Genomic DNA, 23,147 nt, shown 5'->3' with positions numbered 1-23,147 from the left:
TACTCAGTTAATTCATCGATAACTAATTTCTGTTTTTTTTTTTTTTTTTTTTTTTTTTTTTTTTTTTTTTTCTAAGGTCAACTGAAAGTGACAAAATGGAAAGGCAGACGTACATGTAAACAAACCAATCACAAAATAATGACGAGTGGACGTTAACCAGCATGGATCATTTTTTAATGTTTATTTCCAGGGGGAGGGTAGGCACTTATGGAAACGTCTGATGAATTACTAAAAAATTTTTAATCTTGAACCAGATTGGCCATGATATAACAATGATTACAAACTCACATAATAAAATCTCTTCCTAAAAAAAGAGAGAGTCCCTCACTATGACTTACGTCAACTTTGTAAATCTTTTAACTTATGAGTGTCTTGAAACCTGTTACTTGTTTTAATTCTAAGTAATATATAAAACACTAGAATTCGAACTAAATGGAGGTGTGCTCTTAGGGCTGTCCTTTCTTATCTATAACTGAGTGTTCCATGCTATAAGCTCTCATGACAGCTTGTCTTGCTTGGTTACGCATCTTGAGTTATTTCGTCTCAGTATATTGCCGTTTATTCCTTGGCTGAAGTCAGACCATTCTACAACATAGCCCGGAAGTGGATGCTCTTTACAGGTCAGACTCAAGCTAGTTATTACTTTGCTCCCCAAATCAGTATTCCATAGGTACAGATGGCTCATTTCCCCAACAAAACTCTGCTCCTGATCAAACGCGCCCCCCATTACATCTTGGTCCTGACCCAGAATCAGTTTGCCAGTGCCAGGAATCAGTCCTTGAACTGTTCGGTTGCCAGTTAGCTTGCAAACACCGTCCACGAATAATCTGACGATGCCATCGCGATCTGCCCATGTGCCGCACACGTGATGCCATATTTTGTCGTCAAATGTTCCTGTCTGGCCGTGTCTGTAAAATAACCATAACACATGTAGTTTCAATTGGAAGTTGAGTAAATAAATTGAGTCAAATTTTCGCGATTTCTTTTAAGCTCCAAGCCGTCTAAACTCTTTAAAAACAAGTCATGACTCTTTGTGAATAAATAAAGCCTGTTTTGATCGATTTACTGGAAGCTCTGCTCGGTATGTGTGAACAATACTGTGAATTCTACATAACTTGGCAGAACTTTATTAATTCAGTCCTGAGACTTGTTATTTTCCAGTATTTACTTCAGATACTATTTTCGTTCACGCTCAATGATAGGGTCCTCTATTATTAAATCACATAGGCAATGTATAGAATAAAGAATTTCACTTAGTACTGATACAACATCGTTATTTCCTTAGTCGTTTTTGTGACTAAAGCACGGTTCGTTTAAAGGTCTTTTTCTCAACCGTTCTCTGTTTATCTAACGTGACCTGACGTTTGGATAATTGCCAAACTCACTTACGTTAGTTGATCGAGCACCAGGAATCTGAATAAGCCATCTGAAGACAGAAACAACATAATGGCGTCAGTGAAGGATTGCGTGGCGTAAGACAAGAACACGAGTTGACGTTCCACCGCTTTGAACCAAAAGCACACCGTGAAGGCAGACAGGTCTGGGAACGAAGTCTCAATTTCAACAAAGTTGGTCGTGTTGCGGTCCTCAAATATCAGATCAAATGAAGCACTGGTATCTGTTGATTAAAAAGTCACCACAATGTACTGAATGAGTATAAAAATTAATAAGTGCAACTGTAGTAGAACTTGTTGAAAAAAGGGAAGAAAAACAGTTTGACAGATATGAGAAGTTATGCTTTTAGCCCTGGTAAATAAATCATAAATGAACTTTTCAGTCAGTGACAGAGGCATAGGCACTCGGAAAAGGAAAATCCAAGTTCAGTTTTGACAGGAGTTGAACCTCTAACCAGTTTGTTGACAATGACCAGAACTAGTTGTAGTTTACATAAACTCAGCAAAATCAAAATAAAACATGTGACATAATAGTTCTAATTACACTCCACTTGAAGCAGTCGAAGTTTTCTTATTACCTCCCTCGCTGGTCATGTTACAGAACGTAACATACGGGGCCTCAGTTCCATTCGAATTTAACCAATAAAATCCATCTCTAGCAGACTCCTCTCGGGAATAAATGTCCTTACATGAGCCGGCTGCGACATTCAGCTGGGACCCTGTGGAGACTGTGAAAGACGGAAAACGAAATAGTTAAAAAGTAAAAAAAGATTTATTCTTTCTCTTTGCTGTTGCTGTTTTTATAGTGGAACCTCGATTAATTATTTAGCATAGTGCCAAGGACTAGGGAAATTGGACTAAAGTGTTCCTACGTGAATTGGCCGTAACTAACTGACATTGAGGGGAATATCAGCAGAACGTATGTCAGCTGCAAAAACACAACTTAAAACTGGCATCTTATGAAAAAATAAAATGTTTGCTTACAAATAGGCTTTTATGTCTTTCCTCAGACCAGTACTCTAAGAAAATGTGTTCCTGGGTGTCTGGATATCGGAAAGAGGCCATTGCTACCAATCCCCCTCTAGTCAAACAAAATCACAGCTCGGCTTCAAGGCAGGACTTATCATCCCGCTTCCTCCCCAGACCCTTTTCCCTGCTTTCTAACTGGTTTTATATTTCTCAAGTGATTGGTTGGTTGCTATAAACCTTATTCCAAAATGGCTACCATTTTAATATTCTTTTGTTTGCATTTAAATTAGCCCTTCTTGCCTCGTTCAAGATAAAATATTCTTTTGATTTTTGATCTTAAAAACGAGGCAAGAAGGCTAATTTGAATACCAACAAAAGAATGTTAAAATGGTAGCCAATTTGGAATAAGGTGTATACTCATTTCTAGTGCCCTCACCTTTACTGGGTCACATCGTGTTATGTATAATGCTGATTGAAATTTGAGATTAATGAAAAGTTAATAAAACTGACTGTGAGCCTTTACTCAGAACCATATTACTCCAATAGTGTCGCTCATTGTTGTCCAGTAAACAGAGCTCTGGCATAACAGCATCTCTGGTACCCCATACTTGTAGGGATGAGGAAAGACAGAAAAGAACAAAGAAGGAAACGACCTATTATGAACGTTCTGATTGGCTCTAATCTATTTATTCTTTCAATTATATGGAAGGGTAGAAAACTATTTTGAGGATTTATCGCCGGATTTGATTATTTTATTATTATTATTATTATTATTATTATTATTATTATTATTATTATTATTATTATTATTATTAATATATATTTTTTTTTTTTGAGGATTTGTTTTGTGTCAATTAATAAAAGTTTACACTTGTTGTTTACAAGCTGGGCCCGGTTAGTTCGACATGCGCAGACACAAACAAACTGAATTCGAACGAAGAGTTTAAAATCGAGTGCTATAATTATCTTGCAATTTTCTGCATGAGTGTGTAATAACAAGGTCCCAAATTTTTTGTTACAAGTGTAAATGCTTCTGTTAAATTTGTCCCTGGAAGCATTTGTGAAAACGTTGGGGCTTCACAACGCTTCCGAGTTATCCACGATGTTTACAACTGTTACCATGACCTTACCATGAACTTTGTGGTGTATTTATACAATACTTTTGCTTCAGTGTTCATGTTGTATTGACCAAACTCTTTAGTACGCAGCTGGATAAACTCGAAATTTACATTATAACATGATAACATTCCTTGAGAAAGAATTACTCTACTCAGGACGTTCCATTTAGACTTAATGTTCCACTGGGAGATAAGTTCCTAGTTGTCCCTCAAGAGTCACACACAAATCCGAAAAATCACATTACAAATAATCACGTGTAATCTTGACTAATTCCAGTTCCTACTCGTTTACAACATTTCATTTACCTCTGTTATGGCTTTCAAAATATGTAACCATAGGAGTTCTTCTCATATCTCCCGGATGTGATGTCTTGGTTGCGTTATTGAGATCGCATTGCTTGGTGTCGCCATGGTAATTCAAGCTTCGACACTCTGGTTCGTCAGCTTTGCATTTGTCGTAACACTGCATGAAATCCTGCACCAGAAAAGTCAAGTACGCATGCCCAGTGAGCGCAAAGCCCGTCTTTGATTCATTGTTGCAGTCAGCGATCGCTTGTGCAGAGAATATGGTAACTAGGGTAACGATAACCGAACAAGCGGTAAAAGCGTTCATGTCTGCCAGCAGCAAATTATGGACTTCTTGACGTTTATTTCTTGGTATCCTTCCTCCCCAGTCGTTGATCTGGCAAAATAAAACAGCTGATCACTTTCAAAAGCCAAGCCGACATTATTGCAAGATGAAAACCTAAAACAATGCTCCAGGCTTCGGTCAAAGACAGTAAGTCAGAACCGATAAATTCTCGGAAACTTTATTATGGGGTGTCCTTTGGGTGTGTGTGTGTGTGTGTGTGTGTGTGTGTGTGGGGGGGGGGGGGGGGGGTGTTAGATAAAACAATCACGCTGAGACCAAAACCGTGAGAGAGTTTAGAGCAGTTCTCGGCGAACTCAGAAACCAGTAAAGCTAGTTTTAGCGTGGCATAAACACTTTGTTGTTAATCAGTGACACAGCAGGTGAATTTGATTGCTCTTTGAGAGTGAAAAATGTTTGTAGTTAGAGAAAATTATTCCAAGATAAAGGTCTTCTGCAACTAATAATTGTTTTGCGCGAGTTTAGTTAAATTAATAATAACGTTTATGTGTAGTGACAAATAGAATTCGTTAACGTTTCTACTCATTTCAGTGTGTCAATAGAGAATCATCTTTCAGCTGTCCCTTTGAATTCTTTTGACAATCAAAACTTTTCGTTTTGCCGTGATTTCTGTTAATTTTCCATGACAGGTAGATGAACGCTATCACAGAGTACACCTGCCACTTCTAAGCCAGCCGACCCCTGTGGTTCGAATGTTAACTGAATCCGCGCATTTCTTGTAAGACATCAAGAGAGGATGAATCCAATCAGTTTGAGCTTTTCACCACAAAAAGAATGTTTCAGTAATGATAAAAATTTCAGGTAGTTGTTAGTACTCATGCAAAGCAATATGCTTGAACTGATTTTTTCCTGATGTATGGTGGTATAGTGAACGTATGACCGCGCAGTAGTTTTACCCTAGTGTGTTATAGGCTCCTGTCTATATCAAGTTTTAAGTAAGGAAGCCATGAATTGGGATTTTAAAATAATCTAAAGTAACTGCTTTTCATAAAACACGTACCAGTGTTTGTGAAGTCTGCTCAACTCATTCCTCCATAGATCCTCGCTTCATTTTCAGTCTTTTGTAATGCTGGTAAGTTTGCACGCTGTTATATTTTCCCTTGATCAAACACATTCAAGCTACTTATCAATAAGTAATAAAGCCAAACGATGTCTTGGAAACATCCCTCAAAACACTTTCAGCATTTTCTTGTCTTCTTGCAAAACTCAACTAAAGTGAAATGTAAGCTGGAAACCATTTAAAGTTTAATGCATGACAGAACCCAGAAAGGAGCGAGGATCCCAAAATGTTTATTATTATAGCTTTAAAAAAAAACCCGCTGACTAAACAACCGAGAGTGGTAGATTTACAAACCAGTAAACCAAAAAGAGAATTAGTGATCTATCTGTTGGTTGTTCAAGTTGTCAATCTTACTCTATTAATTAAATTAGAAGCATTAGAACAAAGTATAACCTTCTCCCAAAAGAGAAACCGATTCGTTTTCTGATTTTTCTGACATAACAGAACATTAGAAGAAAACAGATGCAACTCGTTTATCTGGATTCCGGGAAAATGTCACAGCCTGCAAGTGGCAAGAGAGACCAAAAAATTTAATGGTTTCTGTTCGCTTTCTGGGTGCCCCTGAAAGCTGTTCATCCAAATATGGTTTCCATAGAAACATTCACTGCACTATGCAAATCATTTAGCTTGTATCCTTTTTAGGCAATATGACGCCTTGACTCTTCTTACAGTAGGACTGAAACCTTTTCGGTTAAAAAAAATTATTTTACTTATTAAATTAACCATATCCATCATTTACAGACACAACTTTCCTTACATATCATTTAGCGTATTAAGGTTTTCTCCGACAAACCGGACAATTTCAGACAATTATCGACAATTTCAATTGTCGTTAGTTTTGTTGCTGAACAGACGACTAGATTTCAACCGTGAAATAATGGAATTTCAGCTGTTGCTTCTATTTTTATTCGTTCTTAGATCGGTGTTTCACGAAGATAAAGTTTCATCACTTAATAAGTTCGAGGGAGTTTTTGCATTCATTTACGAAAGCTACTCATTGCTTATGACCCTGGATCATTCAATCCCGCTGTCATAACGAACAAAGAAGCACATTTGATTTACGGAAACATGAACAACGATCGAACTAGGTCTTCTTCCACAAGCTGCTGGCTTTCATAAGAAAACAAGTGGAAAATTTCTGCCTCATTAGCCTCTTGCAGTGTGGGTCAAATGCAAGGGCCAGACTGAAGCATTGACTCCTTACTTCAAAAGAAAAAAATTTTAATTGATACAATTAAAAATTTACATCAGTGTTAACAGTTTTTGATGCAGTTCTAGCCATTTCATAAGACATAAGTTTAAACTGATTTTTCTGGGGAAGCATGCCCCCGGATCCCCCTAGTTGTCTCACGCTAACGCGTTCGCTTTAGTCCCCCCACTCCAAAACCCGCTTCGCGGCCCTGATTGACCGCTAGTATCATGGAAGCCATGCAATTAATAGGGCCATAAACGTCTTATAAACAGTTAGAGGGGCCGAATTGTTAACACAGCTGGCAATAGTTTAAAATCCTAAAAACTAATTGTTTTGTTTTACGAGATTATTAAAGTGCTGTCATAACAAATTTCGTTTTTCCCTTAATGTAAGAAACGTTATTTCAAATAAGTGTTCAGCTTTGTAAAGTTTTGTTCGGTCGATTTTTATGTCGGCCTTTCGACTAATCTCGTCAACTCTCCTCCACCCACCATCACTGTTGATTACGTAACATGATCGTTTTCATTCCAAAGTCCATAACTTTCCCGCTATTCATACTCAACATCAACAGGTGGACTCGCCAGTTTTGTCGAAACAATCGCCTGTGAAGTATTCCAAACTTTAGTGTTTTCAGGTTTCTTGTGATACCTTGAAGGTTTTTCCACTTATGATTGCGACTCACTAGTGAGCAGCCAGCTCAAAAAGAAAAGAAAAGAAGCAACAAAACATTTGATTTATTTCCAGCAGCAACACTAATTGTTGCTACCCATCTACTACTATAATTTCACTAACGCAACATTGTCCAGTGTTACACTTTGTTATGTAACACCAAGAGAAAATGATAACACACATAAGGGTGTCCCCTCTTCACGCATAAGGATGTCCTCTACAAACGTTTCAATGCGGTACGCACACTTAATACTTGAGTGGTTTTAAAATTGTTCAACTAACCACAGTCGTGAACGTTGAAAGAAAAAATGACCTTCTAACAACATCGGCCAAATTCAGTTGCTTGCTTAGATTCATTATATTGTGTATTATAAAATAAATAACTGCTCGGGGTGTTCGTTTTTCTTCCGCAAGCGATGGTACTGCTTTGCAATAACTGTAGATTAAAGTATCTCATCATCCAGCTGTCCTGTTGATTGCGACGGGTTGGGAAGTGGGGCTGCGCCGTCCCCAATAATCCACCGCTACAATAGCATACCAACCCTCAGAGAACCTCCTGTCCTCTGCAAAACCAAAATAAACTTATTAGGCAAATTAATGACATTTTTTATGCAACCATTTCCAATTGCTCTTAATTATTAGCTAGGGTATGAAAAGAAGCGAATCACCACAGTTAATAACTAAAGGTAAATTGGCCACCGTAAAGAGATTCGAGGGCTGACGTCTCGAGCGACTGATTTTGATTATTACCGATTACTGAGTGATCATCATCATCATCATCATCATCATCATTATTATTATTATTTTAGATCTTCAGAATATGTTAAAACGTTATGATGATATCATCAGTCAGCAAAAAACAACAACAATTCCAAAAGAGGCTACTACTACCACTACAATAAAACAAAGATAAAATTAAATAGAAGAAAAACCCTCGCAGTTATTAAAGCAACTTTTAAGTTACGAAAAGAAAGCCTGAAAAAATTCAGGTTTGAACAGAATTCGAACCCATGACCTCTGCGATGCCGGTGCAGTGCTCTACCAACTGAGCTATCAAGCTAACTGGGAGCTGGTCATATTGTGAGTTCGTAATATACCCGTGGAGGTTGTCTTATTATATTCATATTCAAAACAAAGATGAGCAAGCAGTCAAGCTCAGTACGACTGGTGGAGCGAGTGTCGGTCTTCTTATAGCGTGCGTAGCAAGCGTCTCCGTGGGGTTCTGTGTGTTTTCGCTGTTTGACCGCGCGGAACTTCGCTCTCGTCCACACGGTCAGACAGCGAAAAACGAACAAAAGAGCTGAGAAACTATTGCTACGCAGGCAAGTCTTTTTTACTGATGACAGCCAATGCGTGAACCAAATACTTTAGCGTGGTTTCAAACCCTTTCCCTGCACTTACACTCGCAGGCCAATGTTCTTCTCAAGTACTGGAGAAGCAGAATTTGCAAAAAGGGTATTTCCACATTAAGGTTTCGACGTCCAATGGTAGGGAGGGAGCTGAGACGAGGAACCCGGCATTTTTTCATACTTACAAGTCCAAGCTAATAGTACGCAGAGATGGTACAAGGAATGGAAAGTTGCTGCACTCAATGCATAATCACGTTTACGGATATTACTGAGAAACTTGCAAAGCTTACCCTGAGCGAGTAAATGATGAAAGCTTGTAAAGATGATGTCTACTTCATTCACTCTTTTAAATGGCCCGAGGGAACTTTTGACAGAATACAAGACTTCAAAGGAGAGAATGCATCTAAAAACATACAAACAATGATCAACAAGCACTGCATGAATGTAAGCGATTTAATACAAACAACAGGCAACGGGGACGATGTTGCTTGAAACCTGGTGAACAACGAGTAAAAATTTAAAACAGTAACATAGTAGCACCAAAAGAAACATTGAAAGACTGATGACTCCTGTGATAAATGACAGAGGGGAGGTTACCTTGACTGCACGTCTGTCCAAGTCACAAGTACTTCATAAGGAGACACAATGATCAGCCTTAAGCCTTCAACCTGTGCGAGAAAAACAAGATTATGAAATAAAACTTGGTTGTAATCGCTGTTTATCATTTCCTCAAAAAAAACTAGACTGCGAGCAGTCTCTCTGTTGCCGGGGGGGAGTCGAGAATCCGCGAGGAAGAACGCAAAAACTAATACGCCGTGAGTAAGCACGATATTCGAACTCTATGAAATGGAAAGAAATGTGATGCAAAACCGTTATTTGGAAATATTAGTAAAATAAAAAGTACGGATCCATTTTCGGAACATTGGACCAAAATTCATCGCTTCACGAGTTTTAAATAAACATTTCCAGTCTAGCGAATCAAAAGCCTTTTGCAAATCGATAAAGAGGAGCATGCCAGGAAAAACCTTCTTCTGGTATAATTTAATAACATCGGGAATAAGCAGGACTGTTTGCGCTCTCGAGTGTTCCTATAGTGCCTTGTCCCTTACTTTGTCGCATGCAATTGCTTTTCATACAGAAACTCGTTACTTTCGGGGAGTAGATACTGCAAGGATTTGCTACTCTCGAGAATTTTACTTTCCTGACTTTGCGGTACTCAGAATATAAGAAAACAAGCAATCTGAGGCCAACGTATGCGTGTACATGCAACACGCAAAAATTCTTGCATTACAACAACCATCATAACCTTCCAACCCTGCTATATATTAACTTTTTTTCACTCTACAAGCACTCGTACACAAATTCCCCTTCAGTAATCGCTAGTTGTATTAACATGATAAGTATAAACTGCTGTAACAGATTCTCATAGACAAGTGTTTTACCTTTGAAGGCGGTGAAGCAGTCTTTGCACAAATATGCAGCAAACTTATTCCGGGCAATGGAAGCGTCAGCAAAAGGTTGAGCTGCTTATGAGAATGCAGTACCGTGGGACCCACTGTCCTGACGGGCTCCTGGAAGATATACAATAGATAAAGGTATGTCATGTGTTCTGAATGTGAAATCAGGTCATTCAATTTTAAACTGCGCCTGTTTACTAAGAATTTAAAACAAAAAGCGCTAGGATAAAGAAATATGATGCTACAACATATCGGGAAAATCGGTCAAGGTATAAAGCGCCCTCAGTCAAGACGACGGATACTATAAATCACACTTAGCTACTTTTTTCTACTTTTTTAAGTTAGAAAAAAAGATGACCCCAAGAAGAGACGAACCTGGGTCGTCGGATTCCCAAGCGGGTACCTTACCACTAGACTACTGACGAATGGCTGCCAGAATTTACAACATGATTTTTTGCTAGACATCCTAACGCCAACTATAAAGGCTAACCGTAAGTAACCGCAAGTTAATCGTAAGTTAACCGCAAGTTAACCGCAAGCTACCTAAGGTAAATTAGGCTAGCTGAAGTGTTATTTTGCCAGTAACTAGTCTGTCACGGTAAGCATCCGCCATCTTGAAGTGGGTTTAAAAAAAATTGCCAACAAACAAATAAACAAAAACACAAAATGAGACTAATTTTACACAATGAAGTTTTTGAGAATGATGCATTATTACTCAGTAAGTGACACAGGCACACTCGAAAAAAAAAAATCCGAGTGCTCCTATCAGAAGTCACTTACTGAATAATACATCATTCTCATTTATTTACCACGTTTAACATATTCCATCACATTATTTTCAATAAAGTTTTTCATATTACAGCTCAACTACAAATTTGACGACAACTGATCTATATTGACAAACAGGCGTTTTTTGATGCCACGCAGAAGACATTCTCACAAGTCAAATTATACTGTAGGCCATACACAAATAAAAAGCTCCCTACATAACACAAAAGAGTTTACTTTCGAGCGTCTTCTTTTTCTTTTTAGAAAACAGATATGCAAAATTAAACCCGCGAGCAGTCCATATAGCAAAACTCAGACCACTGTAACATTTTACTAAAATACCTGATGAAGACGGAGCTCTTTAAACTGATCATCCGTGGGAAACACCGGGGATCCCATCTGCTGCCAGACTTGAAATGGACTTCCGTGGCCATTATCCAGCTTATATACAACAAAAACGGACTCTTCCTTCAATGGTAAGTTCACTATAGTCATGTTTACTTTGGAAATGGAAGTTTTTCCTGATGTATCGTTGCTGTTGTACAGTACAGCTGCCAATTCCCAGTCACTAATGTTGGAGAAGTATTGAGGCTTACGGACAGATGCCATCACACCAAAATCATTGCCATTATTGTCAGGTGTCACAAGACTTTTGATCTGTTGATCACCCAGAAGCGCTAGCAGACCCATCACACCTAGAACAGGTTTCTTAACAAACTCAACCTTGCGTGGATGGGAGTGGTTCATTTGGAATCTTGCTAATAGCGTCCGCTGACGGAAGAACGACGGAGGATAGCTGATAAACCCATTATCATTACTTAGTAGGTTATACCTACAAAGACAAAATGTGAAGAGTATACCAACACTAAGTTGTTAATGTGAAATGCAAAAAAAAGTCTATCAGGGCACTGCATCAAGAGACTCTAAAGGTCTGGTTTTCTAATGTGGGGAAATCCCTGGGTGATCAGCGGTTTCGTCGTTGCTTGTATGTTCCATCGCAGATGACAAAAATAAAGACGCGGGCAAAAGGTCCGCCATTTTGATCTTTAGCGCTTATTTGAAGCTCGACACATCGCCTACATTCCGACCATCGCATAGATCTAGGACGTGTCGGGAAAATAGAAACACTCCCGATTTTTCCGATTTATCCTCGACCACACCGGAAACAGCGAAATCCACAAATCGTCTGAGATTTTCCCGACATATGAAAACCAAGTTAACTTTGTTCAGATAGTGTGGTCCCCTATGGCCTTTTTGTCACGATTAGGTCATTCATAGGGCATAATTGTCTCTTTTGCTAATACCAACAATGCCTAAGTTGACATTACCATCGATTACATCTAAGCGTGGAACTTCATGTTAAACCATAACCTAATTTCCTCTCTCTCTCCTTCCCCCTTTAACCGTGGTCAAACAAAGCAAAGTAGTTAAGAATAGTATAGGGTGGGTCTGCATATTACTTGCCTAACTGAGGCCAGTTTGGAATCTTACTGGTGGTAAGACACCCCGGCTACCAAGCTTAAAAATTGCACATGAATATTAATTGTATGTAAATGATGTGACGTCTAGACACGAGGATAGTTTCGTCTAACTCACAATTTGCTCCACCAGGTCTTTTCACAGATCCATGCATTAGCACACATCATGCCCAACCACGGCTCCAACGATTGTTGTGTAGAGGCAAGGTTAAAACAGCTGTCCATGGCTGCCCAAGGATATGCACGTGTAATAAGCTGCACGCATGTGTATGTGGTCCTTTGTGCATGTACAGTAGTGTCTTGACACTTCAACAGCACTTATATAATATTAATAAATCCTCTAACAAAATCCCTTTAGAGTAATTTAAATTGAGTGTTGAAAGTAATCCCATTTGCATAGGTTTGAGTTACTGCTCTCTGTGATCACAGATTTGCTACAAAATTACGCCACCTATAAGTCAAATGAAAACCAATAATTTATTGTGACTTGCTGACTTGCTTAAATGTATTTTCCCAAGCTTCACACCAGTTACAATGAACATGTATTTGCTTCAAGTCCTGATTGGTTTACTCTGTTGTGATTGGTCACACAGATAACTTTGGTTTTGGTTTTGGTTTTATGACACTCAGATGAAAACTACTGCAACAATAAATATACAATCTACCTGATGCTGAAATTTCTTTCCAATAACATGTCTTGGTGCAGAGCCAATATCTACAATAAGTAAGAAATCACATTATTATTTTTATGACAAACTGACATTCATGTAATCATCATTCCTGGCCTAACATGATTACCATCTAAAGCCAAATTCTCTTCATTTAATTAGGGAGGGCTGCGGGGTACAAACCCCCTATTCCCACACCTTTGAAACCCCTCTGAGTTCCCAGCCCTTAGGCTTTCCTGGTGGTTCCTGGCTTGCTGTGCTTCTTCTTTTGTATGTTCTTGACCATTACTTAAAGGTTGGTTTTCACTAGGACATAGACATAACTATAAGCAAAAGAGTAAGCAAGTGAGAACACTAGCTTCATAAGCATAAGGACAGACGCATGTGCAGAAAACCATCTCTTGACGGAATTCTTGATATCAGCTCCTCTCTAGGTTAATCATGGTAGCAGATGAAATGCTTGACTGTCTCATGCTTGTGCTTATGTTACCCGTTCTCAGTAATAAAAACTATGACATAAGTGTAAGCATAAGCACAAGAAGAACGAACATGATCATTCTTCTTGTGCTTATGCTTATGTTGCAGGTGTTATCACTTGCTTACATGTAGGTGGCATCTGTCCTTATGCGTATGTCCTAGTGAAAACCAGGCTTAATATACAAATGTTTGCAAATCTTTCCCATCTTTCCCTCCTTTTCTAGCATCCCATGCACTCCCCCTCAGGCTACCAACCCTTCCCCTCCCTCCCACTATAAAGTTAAACTGATTGTTCACCTTGACAACAATTGCTGCATAAGTTACATCTGCTCTCCATTTTTCAGCAAAACTCCAGCCGACAAGTGGATCTCCTTCATCATTATACACTGGTATTGTCTGGTACTTGGGAAACATATGAGCTATTTCCTCTAAAGCTACTTTTTCATTCTGTAAAATAGTCATAGAATGTCCCTGGCCTTTGATATGGAATGATACAAAATCAAGCCTTACACCCTTCTCACCAGTAAAGAAATTAATACCATTGTCGCAGTGCTGGAGTAGAGACTGAAAAATCAAACAAAACAAACAGTCAGCAATTTCACCAGAAAACAGGGTACTGGTATGTTTGCAGGCTTTGCCAAATGATGCAATTTTTCAAGAAATATGTATTGATAAATGTAAAAGATGTAATAATTTCTAGATGTTGAGGGGGCAGTACATCTGAAAGCTGTGTCTCTATCATTTCAGCCTAATGTTTTTATTTTATCTCTTTGAGGTTTCAATCAATCAAAAAATGCTATACAGCTTCCTTATTGATATAGAGTCACAAGTTTTTATGAACATTTTTATGATTTCTGAATGGTTCATAAAGAAGTGAAAGGTAAAAAAGAAAAAGAAAAAAAGATTAAAGGTGATGTATTTCAAGATTAAAAGTTAGATTGGCCCATCCTACTAACAACCCGAAGTGTTTTGTGTGGTGGCAGACTGCCTGGTGGCAATAAGGCAGTCCTTAAGTTCTGCAGAAGCCAGTGCTACAAGGAAAGTAGCCAGTCATAAGCAACTAATTTCTCCTACTGTCAAACTCTAAGTGGCTGGCTACTTTCACTGTAGTTTTCTTTTTTGAATATCTTCTCTCCCTCTAGACATAGTCACAAATTGTCCCACAATGAAGATAAATCACAAAACAAGAATATCTCTGGAAATATTGGAATGAGTGCTATATATATTAAAAATATGTACCCAGAATATTGGATGTTTGTCAGGGAATCCTGTAGCAGGTCCTCCAAGTCGCAGGGAAGGATGAGCCATCTTGAGTCCCTCAGAACATGCATCATAGTACTTAAGATACCCTTCAGTAGACACATTAAGGCCATCAAAATGCTTTTTGTTTTGTGGCTCATTCCAGGATTCAAAGTTCCATTGTGCTACTTCAGCTAACCCAAACAATCCTGTCATAAGAACAATCAGAATTACACATTATTTCCAGGTGGTGGATGTTGTAGAACAATAATGTTACAGATGAATCTTCCATTGACGTATACTCATACTGCCTGGTAACAGACCTCTCTTCTGGCTGCATGCTATTGGAAATTATACAATGAACAGTGTAAAACTCTTGCTTTGATTGCGACCAGCACATGTGATCAGAGTCTAGAGTCCAGCCAGAGTGACTGGTCAACAAAGTTTTGGAGAGTAGTGGACAAACAAGCAAATCAGTTCACAGGAAAGTAAAACTGTCCAATGAAAATTGGACAAAGCCCGGGGTATCCAATCGATGGAAACCGATGATCGGAAATTCAACCGATCAATCGATATCAATCGATAAAATTAGTTAATTGGTATCGATTGGTATCGGCCAATCGATGACCAATCGATAACCACACAAAAACCGTTCATCGATTGCTATCGATTGGCTCAGCAACCTTGAACTGACGTCACGCACGCTACTGGTCCAATCATCCGCCATTTTTAAGAAGCCCTGGGGACGAAATTGGTAAAACAAATTCCGACCCAGAATATACAAAACACTAAAGCTAAAATGGCTCATCGCTTATTACTATAATGAAAAAAAAAAAGAAACGTCTTTTTTATCTTTTGCTGCATATTTTATTTCTTTTAGAAACAATTGGCACCTTCATAGATTTTCTACTTCGTATGTATGCGATCAGTCTTTGTTTTAAGCACGATTAGGTTCGTTATTATGAGGCTAGGTATTGCTGCTCTATTCATCATTTTGCAACAACTCATGCTGTTGTTTTTTTAGCAATTTTATTGTTTGCAAAAGTACAACTTCTGTTACCAGAATTCTTCTGTAAAGGCACGATGCAATGACTGTCCCTTTTTTGAAGTCTATAGATTGGCCCGTGGAACAAACTTTTAATTTGCCCAAAAAAAAACCCCGGGTTCCTGTGGACAAGGCATTAACGTTAAAGAGAAAGAAGAGAGTATTATTCTCCTGTTAACATCCTGCGTACAAAGTTGTGTTTTTTATGTGTCGATTCCGGTTCCGTCAATGTGCAACCGATCTATACCAATCGATACCAATTTATCTATCGATTGGTATTGATAATCAATACCAATCGATAACCACACGAATCTTCGCCATCGATTGGTCATCGATTATCAATATCAATTGATTAATTGACATCGATTGGTAGCAATTGATATTGATTGTCATCGATTATTGATTCCATCGATTGGATACCTTGTGGACAAAGACAATATTATTGCAAATGACCTCAACCAGGTTAAAAACGCTTGAACTTTGTTGTGATGTGAAAAGGAAGGAAATATTTGTCTGAATAATTTGTCGATAGTAATCGGGTCATGGCTAGTAATTAATCACAAATTGCAGTGACATGACTGACATGCTGTAATATTTTCAGGACAGAAATTCCTTCTGGAATAAAGGTTAGTTTTGAAAATATTGTTAGTGAGATTATTTTGGATTATACTCTAATTAAGTGAGGATCATAATTGTTTTTGACTAGGCTCAACAGGATGCTCGCTCACAAAATGTGGTCAAAGGTCTTGGTTATTGTATAAAACAAATAAATTTCATTTTGCCATGGCTCTGTAATCTGATAATGCTCGGAAGATCTCAAAACGTGGTAAGAACGTCAGTCATGCTACGAGCCCCATACTTCTTTGTTATTACCATGTTTTGACATCATCTGTGCATTATCAGAGTACAGACACTTGGCAAAATGGAATCTATTAAATAGATTAACTTTGTTAACTAAAGCTGCAATAATTATTCTAGTTAGTCCTGATCTAGTTCTAGTACAAATCTATAGGCCTTGTAAGAACTAATGTACTGGGTCCACATGTAAGAGTTAGTCTGCAGACTGCAGGCTGTAGTCCAAACACGTTTCTGCACTATCTGTATATGCACCGGCAACCTTCAAACAATACCTGTTGCCTTACTGCCCCCACCCCCCTCCTCCAGCTCTACCCTGGTGCAGTGGCCTGATAGGTGATATTAAATTAATAATCTTTATGTCAAATACCTATGAGATGTTTTGCCAGGCTTGCTATAAGATCTCTCCATGCATAAATTTGTTTAGTATCATCAAAATTTGAAAAGAAATTGGATGGATTTCCCATCAGTTCAAATCCTGGCTTCAAGCCGTTGTCAATAAGCATCTTCATCGCCTTGTCCAGGTATGTGAAGTTATAAACTACAAGCTTCTCAGATGGTTTTTCCAAGGAAACCAAATCCAGTAGCCAGTGTATTCGCACTTGCTTTATGCCTTGTTTAGGCACGGAGCCTATGTACGCCAAATTCTGAGATTCGTCGTTTGTGAAGATGAACTCGTAGAAATCTTGATGAGGATCCGGAGGACAAAATCCCGTGCTTTCCCAAAAGTGTCGCAACGGACCAACAACTTTACTGGCATCCAGCAAGACGTGAACATAGTCAATATGCACTCCGGCTATCAGTGAGATCAATACTGTACTAACCAGTGCTTTCAACCACGACATCTTGACCTCTATGAAAGCTTAAAAAGGCACAACTTCACAGCCATATAAATAAGAATGTGGCCAGTACTTCGTGTTTACGCGTGTATTTGGTCGTTTTGTTATTCGACACATTGTGACACTGCCCAAATATGGTCATGTTGAACTCAATATATGTCGCACACAACAGATATCCTGCGTTATAATCCATCAAATATTTTCACTCGCGCGCGATTGGTCTAAACGCCTCACGTGACCGAATATAAGCCAGCTAAAACTGGGGTTACGGCAAAGGGCAGATTTATTAGTGGCCAATATTTCGACTAATAGAATTAGTCTTCCTCAGGCCAGAGCTATACTGAAGGAAAATGTAGTAGCGGCTCCTTAAATTAAAGTTTGAAAAATACATGGAAAAAAATGATTGGCTAATACATGACATGAAGACAGCGTACTTGTAAATATGAGATAACAAAAATATAGAAGTGTATAATCAAGGTTCAGCGTTATACACTTACACTTCTATATTTTTGTTATCTCATATTTACAAGTACGCTGTCTTCATGTCATGTATTATCCAATCATTTTTTCCATGTATTTTTTCAAACTTTTATTTTAGGAGCCGTTACTATATTTTTGTTATCTCATATTTACAAGTACGCTGTCGTCATATCATGTATCAGCCAATCATTTTTTTCCATGTATTTTTCAAACTTTTATTTAAGGAGCCGTTACTATATTTTCCTTCAGTATAGCTCTGAGGAAGACTAATTCTATTAGTCGAAATATTGGCCACTAATAAATCTGCCCTTTGCCGTAGTGCCAGCCTTGCATTCAATTTTGTATTTTCACGTTCAAGTGACGCCTGACACGAGGTTTTTCACAAGAGAGATCCGGCAAAATTACCAGCAAGTTTAATTCCTGCGTTGTGTGAACCTCTGCATTCAAAAGGTTTTCTAAAACTGGGGAATATCCGATGATATTCCCCAAGTGATGTTCCCCAATTTCAAAAACTTCAAGGCGCGTCTTGTTTACAATTAAAATTAATGTCAAAGAGAGATAAACCTGCTGGTTGATAAAGCAGTATCAGAAAACAACATACGCTCTAAACGTTTTTGACGGTAAACTGTTCTTAAACGAAATGTTCAAATACTCAAGCTCGTTGCTACATGTTGCCAAAAATATTTGAAGGATAATAACCACAATGGCCTCCATTTGGCTTTAAACTGATATGCTCAGATATTTGTCCTTGGACATTATCTGCTCTTCGAAGCTCACAGTTTTCCTCGAGCTTCGCTCTCGGAAAACTGTTCGCTTCTCGGAACAGATAATGTCCGCAGACAAATATCTGAGCTTATAATCCATCAATTTTTTTCGCTCGCGCGCGATTGGTCTAAACGCCTCACGTGACCGAATATACCCCAACTAAAACTGGGGAATATCTCTGATGATATTCTCCAAGTGATATTCCCCAATTTCAAAAACTTCAAGGCGCGTCAAGTTTACAATTAAAATTAATGTCAAGATGGGGAGTGGTTTGCTTTTGTGACAGAAGGAGAGATAAACCTGCTGGTCGATAAAGCAGTATCAGAAAACAACATACGCTGTAAACGTTTTTGACGGTAAAGTAAACAAACGAAATGCTCAAATACTCAAGCTCGTTGCTACATGTTGCAAAAAATATTTGAAGGATAATAACCACAATAGCCTCCATTTGGTTTTAAAAATATGCTCAGATATTTGTCCTTGGACATTATCTGCTCCTCGAAGCTCACAGTTTTCCTCGAGCTTCGCTCTCGGAAAACTGTTCGCTTCTAGGAACAGATAATGTCCGCGGACAAATATCTGAGCATATTTTCGCACCAAATGGAGGCTATTGTTTATATATTTTCGCGCGGCTTTTCGCGCCAAATGGAGGCTATTGTTTATATATACGTAGCTTTCGTCAGTCGGGGAGAAAAAAGGCAGAGCGCTTTCAAAAAGTATAAACGACCTCGCAAGATCACTAAACTATTAATAACGCTGTTTTATACTGAACACATAAAAGGCAACCAAGGTTGCTGTTAAGAATTGTAATGGTTAGTGCAAAAACGTTTACTGCTTACCTAGCTCTCTGTTTGTGGTTGTGAACTGGCAAATTACAGTTCAGCAAAAACGTTTAATATATTTTTCGCTAGACTTTTGGGTTGTTCCGTATTCTAGGGCTCAGAAATTACAAACAGTACATGTATTTCCTTAGATCGGTTCTTGCATATGGCGCGTTTTTAGTGTCAAAATTCAAACTATCAATTCAAACATTCGATCCTTCAATTCAAACATTTAATCCTTCAATTCAAACATTCGATCCTTCAATTCAAATCTGCAATTGTTCGGTTCAAACTTTCGATCCTTCAATACAAACATTCAATCCTTCAGTGCAAAAATGGAATGGGTCGATTCAAACATTCCATCATTCAATCCAAATATGGAATTGTTTGTTTCAAACGTTCGATTCTTCAATCCAAACACCCTTTTCTTCAATCCAGAAATGCTATTCTTGAAGTTAAACATGCATTCATTGTATTGCCTGGCCTATCATTCAGTTCAAGCATGCATTTCGTCGATTCAAACATGCCATTTTTCAATTCAAACATTTGATCATTCAATCCAAACGTGTATTTCTTCAATCAAATCCTGAAACTCAAACACTACACCATAAATTCCGCGTTCAATTTCGATAGAAAATGCTGAAATCCTGCTGTTGAAACATTCTGCACTTTAATTTTAAGATATAAAATCCAGATTATAAATTCAAACATAGTCTCACAATGTAGTTGTGCAGTGGCTCGATTCAAACATTCACTTCGGCGATTCAAACATTCACATCGGCGATTCAAACATTCACTTCGGCGATTTTTCGGCGATTCAAACATTCAGCTCAGCAGTCCAAACTTTCAGTTCCTCTCCAGTAGTCTGGAACCGAGGGGACTCTGTAAAAGAAGGATACGGACGGGCGGATGCGGACGGCGGATGGCGGACGGCGGATGGGGCTTTAAAAAAAAAAAAAAAAAAAAAGAAGAAGAAGTGGAAGAAAATAGGATGTTGATACGGTTAAATTTATTGGTTAATCGCCACCTTCTAAGAAATGCTAGCTTTGGCTTTTTTTAAATTTTATTTTTATTTTTTTTTTAATTTGAATTAATTTTATATCTTATTGTCAGTCAAACAGCGAAAACGCTGTGGAATGTTTCTTCTCGTTTTTCAACCAAATCAGCCTGAGTTTGCAGTGGAACTCCGTACATCATGAGTACGACACACCATCCGGCAAAACAACACGTTCACATTCATGAACATTTACAGGATAATCTGATTAACGGGTAAAGTACTGTACGAGCTCTTGTTAGGCATTATAGATTGGAAATCGTGGTTATTGTTCGAACAGACAGATCGATACAAGTTATTAAAAAATTATTTTAAGACGTCCAAAGATTTCCCTGCGTCAGATTTGCGAACGTGTCAGAGCAATTGGATAAAACCTTATACGCCTGGCCTCAGTTGTTCAAAGAGCGGATAGTTTTATGGACGTCTTAAAATAATTTTTTAATAACTTGTATCGATCTGTCTGTCCGCCGTCCGTGTCGGGGATAAATTTATTGTCAAGCAGAAAAGAGGAGATAGGGGTCCGGCAAAAAAAGACAGTTTACATGTTGTACTGAGCCGTTCATGTTATATTCATACTGTGAATGAATCAATTTCGAATCAGCTAAACAATAAAGATTTTAATTCATCGAAATGTGTTAAAATGTCTCTCACATTTGCTCCTCTAGTTAAAACTCAGTTAAAGAGTGAATTCCTTCCAATTCTACTAAGAGTTAATGCTTATCAATTTTGTATACCATTTTGTTTTTCTACCGAACCCAATCGAACCCAATCGCTCGATTGAGTTCGATTGGGTTCGGTAATCGAATTTAATCGAACTCACAAAAAAGTTCCAGTTCGATTATGTTCGATTGCCGAACCAATCGAACGATTGGGTTCGATTGGTTTTTGGTTCGGTTTCGTTCGTAAAAACATAAAGGCAGGCATGCAGCTCTTCCTGAGAAATTTCTTCGATTGGCTTTAACCTCTTACCGCCAGGATTTGCAAGCCATCCTGAAATTTTTGAAGGTAACCGGTTGTTATTGTTGTTGTTATGTGATCTAAAAATTAATTATAACTATTGTTAATAAAACGTGCAAAAACAATTACTGAGAGTAGAAGAAGGTACGGCGCGGGAAAGAATTTAATCTGCGCAAGGATGGAGCTACATACTAACGCTCTACATTTTACAAAATCGTTCAAACGAAGGGTACCGCCCATTGCACAATTAACCTGTACTGATGCTTTCTGTTGTCGGGTCTCAGTTGTTACAGAAATACTAGGTAAACAAACTAAACGGACTACAAGGCTGGCACTAGGGCAAAATGACGATTATAAGAATGGCCAATATTTTAGTACAACCAGTCCTCCTCAGGGCCAGGGGACAGATTGACGTCTGATCGACATGACGAGAAACCATAGGATATGCATCCGTCACGAAATGGATGTATGGCGAAGAAAGCTTACAGACTTACATTCCTTATAGATCGACAACAGGCGCCATGTTTAAGCCACCATTTTGCAGCGCTTCGCGCCACATACAGACCCTCGCTGTTAAGTTCCATATCCCCTAACCAGTGTAACCACTCAAAATGTGTGGGTGCAAGACTGTGAGAATATGGTGATTTCCTACAATCTATATGATACTCCAGAACCCTGACAGAAGATTATCGCGAATGTACTAGAAATTTCGCTCTTTTACATCGAACAAGATGCTATGGGAGCGTATCCTTGGGCGTCGTTGTATTAGGGGCATTTGAGTATGCACGTTAGTTCATACAGTCTTGATGACAGGTGAGAGATTGCTGAGAGTGTAACGCATCACTTTACGAGATATAGTTCAACCGGAAATGTCTCGCTAAGGATCAATAAAGCCAAACAGATTACACTGTACTAAACATGTCGGGTTCAGTAATTTCAAACGATCATTTTTTTGTGTCCAATTTCTAAAGTAATCCAATTAAAAGCGGTCAATCCGTAAACATTTCTCTTTTCGTCTAAAGAGTTGTTTTCCTTGTCAGCCCGCGAGACTAACTACGTCTTAACATATTTTACAACACAATGAACATGGGCGAATTGAACGTCTCACACTGGCGCTGCCATGTTTTTTTCCCGATGAAAACAAAGCATTTGGAAGATGACGTCACAAATACGATAGCTTGAGGCTGCATGCTTCACCCCATGTTACCTAATACCGACTCAGTGCACACCACCATTCCTCTTGCCCCACACTTAGCGCAGGCGCATTAGAGCCCGATTACAGTTTTGAGGCCTGCGAAGAAAACCGAATTTAACACTTGGGCTCCACAGGACACCCAAGCAATAAAACCAGGCACACGCTCAAAATGCAGCATGAAAACAAGAAAGTTGCTCGAAACCAAACTGAATATTTACTGGTCGTTGCTGGCCTGAAAGGAGATGGGCTCCTGCTATGGTGCTAGAATGGTTGTTTGGGTTTCTGGCCAGTTTATGTATAACTTTTTACGCTTTCAGCGAAAAATTGTCATATGTAACGAGGCTGAATGAACCCAAAGCCTTTTATTTACCTTTATTAAAGAGGTCATAAGATACGGACACTTTCGCGTGTACGGACACTTTCGTGTGTCCCTTGGTATTCGTATTCGCAGGGGTCACATACATAGACACAGCCACTAATCTGGTTCGAAACGTCCATTGCCCGAGACTCGCATTGGTTCACCAGTGTTGTGTTAGAGAGATCATTCATTTCAATACAACAACAACAACAACGGAAAGTACAACAGTACAACAGTAGAGAGAAAACTAACAATGAGGACGCGGAGCAGAGCAGATAATCGGTCGATTAT

At 38.6% G+C, this 23,147-nt stretch overlaps 2 protein-coding genes across 2 annotated transcripts; both read right to left on the bottom strand.

Annotated features, from left to right (window-relative positions):
• Positions 1–314: 314 nt before the first annotated feature.
• LOC146463045 (serum amyloid P-component-like) lies at positions 315–6,949 on the bottom strand. Its single transcript, XM_085084940.1, has 5 exons — positions 5,131–6,949; positions 3,788–4,163; positions 1,973–2,122; positions 1,390–1,618; positions 315–908 (listed from the first exon to the last, which is right to left on the bottom strand). Exons 2-5 carry the CDS (start codon positions 4,092–4,094, stop codon positions 497–499), a joined length of 1,098 nt encoding a protein of 365 aa, XP_084941066.1. The 5' UTR covers positions 4,095–4,163; positions 5,131–6,949; the 3' UTR covers positions 315–496.
• A 149-nt stretch (positions 6,950–7,098) lies between these two features.
• LOC146463044 (alpha-L-iduronidase-like) lies at positions 7,099–17,373 on the bottom strand. Its single transcript, XM_085084939.1, has 9 exons — positions 16,758–17,373; positions 14,488–14,696; positions 13,546–13,812; positions 12,769–12,818; positions 10,968–11,457; positions 9,843–9,971; positions 8,998–9,068; positions 8,691–8,803; positions 7,099–7,614 (listed from the first exon to the last, which is right to left on the bottom strand). The coding sequence occupies exons 1-9, from the start codon at positions 17,230–17,232 to the stop codon at positions 7,508–7,510; spliced, it is 1,911 nt and encodes a 636-aa protein (XP_084941065.1). The 5' UTR covers positions 17,233–17,373; the 3' UTR covers positions 7,099–7,507.
• Positions 17,374–23,147: the final 5,774 nt, after the last annotated feature.

Source organism: Pavona decussata, unplaced genomic scaffold (assembly GCF_977016875.1).
Source record: "Pavona decussata unplaced genomic scaffold, jaPavDecu1.1 SCAFFOLD_181, whole genome shotgun sequence".
NCBI classification, from domain to species: Eukaryota; Metazoa; Cnidaria; class Anthozoa; order Scleractinia; family Agariciidae; genus Pavona; species Pavona decussata.
This window is presented reverse-complemented; position numbering and strand designations above follow the sequence as displayed.

What these genes read in the sequence shown, in the direction of transcription:
- LOC146463044 (XM_085084939.1), bottom strand. Translation starts at nt 17,232, where the DNA reads ATGTCGTGGTTGAAAGCACTGGTTAGTACAGTATTGATCTCACTGATA. An exon ending in AAGAGCTCCGTCTTCATCAG is followed by an intron (nt 9,972 to 10,967) that starts GTATTTTAGTAA and finishes TATATCTTCCAG; the next exon opens with GAGCCCGTCAGGACAGTGGG. An exon ending in TCATCATTTACTCGCTCAGG is followed by an intron (nt 7,615 to 8,690) that starts GTAAGCTTTGCA and finishes TTGGTTTTGCAG; the next exon opens with AGGACAGGAGGTTCTCTGAG.
- LOC146463045 (XM_085084940.1), bottom strand. Translation starts at nt 4,094, where the DNA reads ATGAACGCTTTTACCGCTTGTTCGGTTATCGTTACCCTAGTTACCATA. An exon ending in TTTTGAAAGCCATAACAGAG is followed by an intron (nt 2,123 to 3,787) that starts GTAAATGAAATG and finishes CGTCTTTCACAG; the next exon opens with TCTCCACAGGGTCCCAGCTG. An exon ending in CTGGTGCTCGATCAACTAAC is followed by an intron (nt 909 to 1,389) that starts GTAAGTGAGTTT and finishes GTTATTTTACAG; the next exon opens with ACACGGCCAGACAGGAACAT.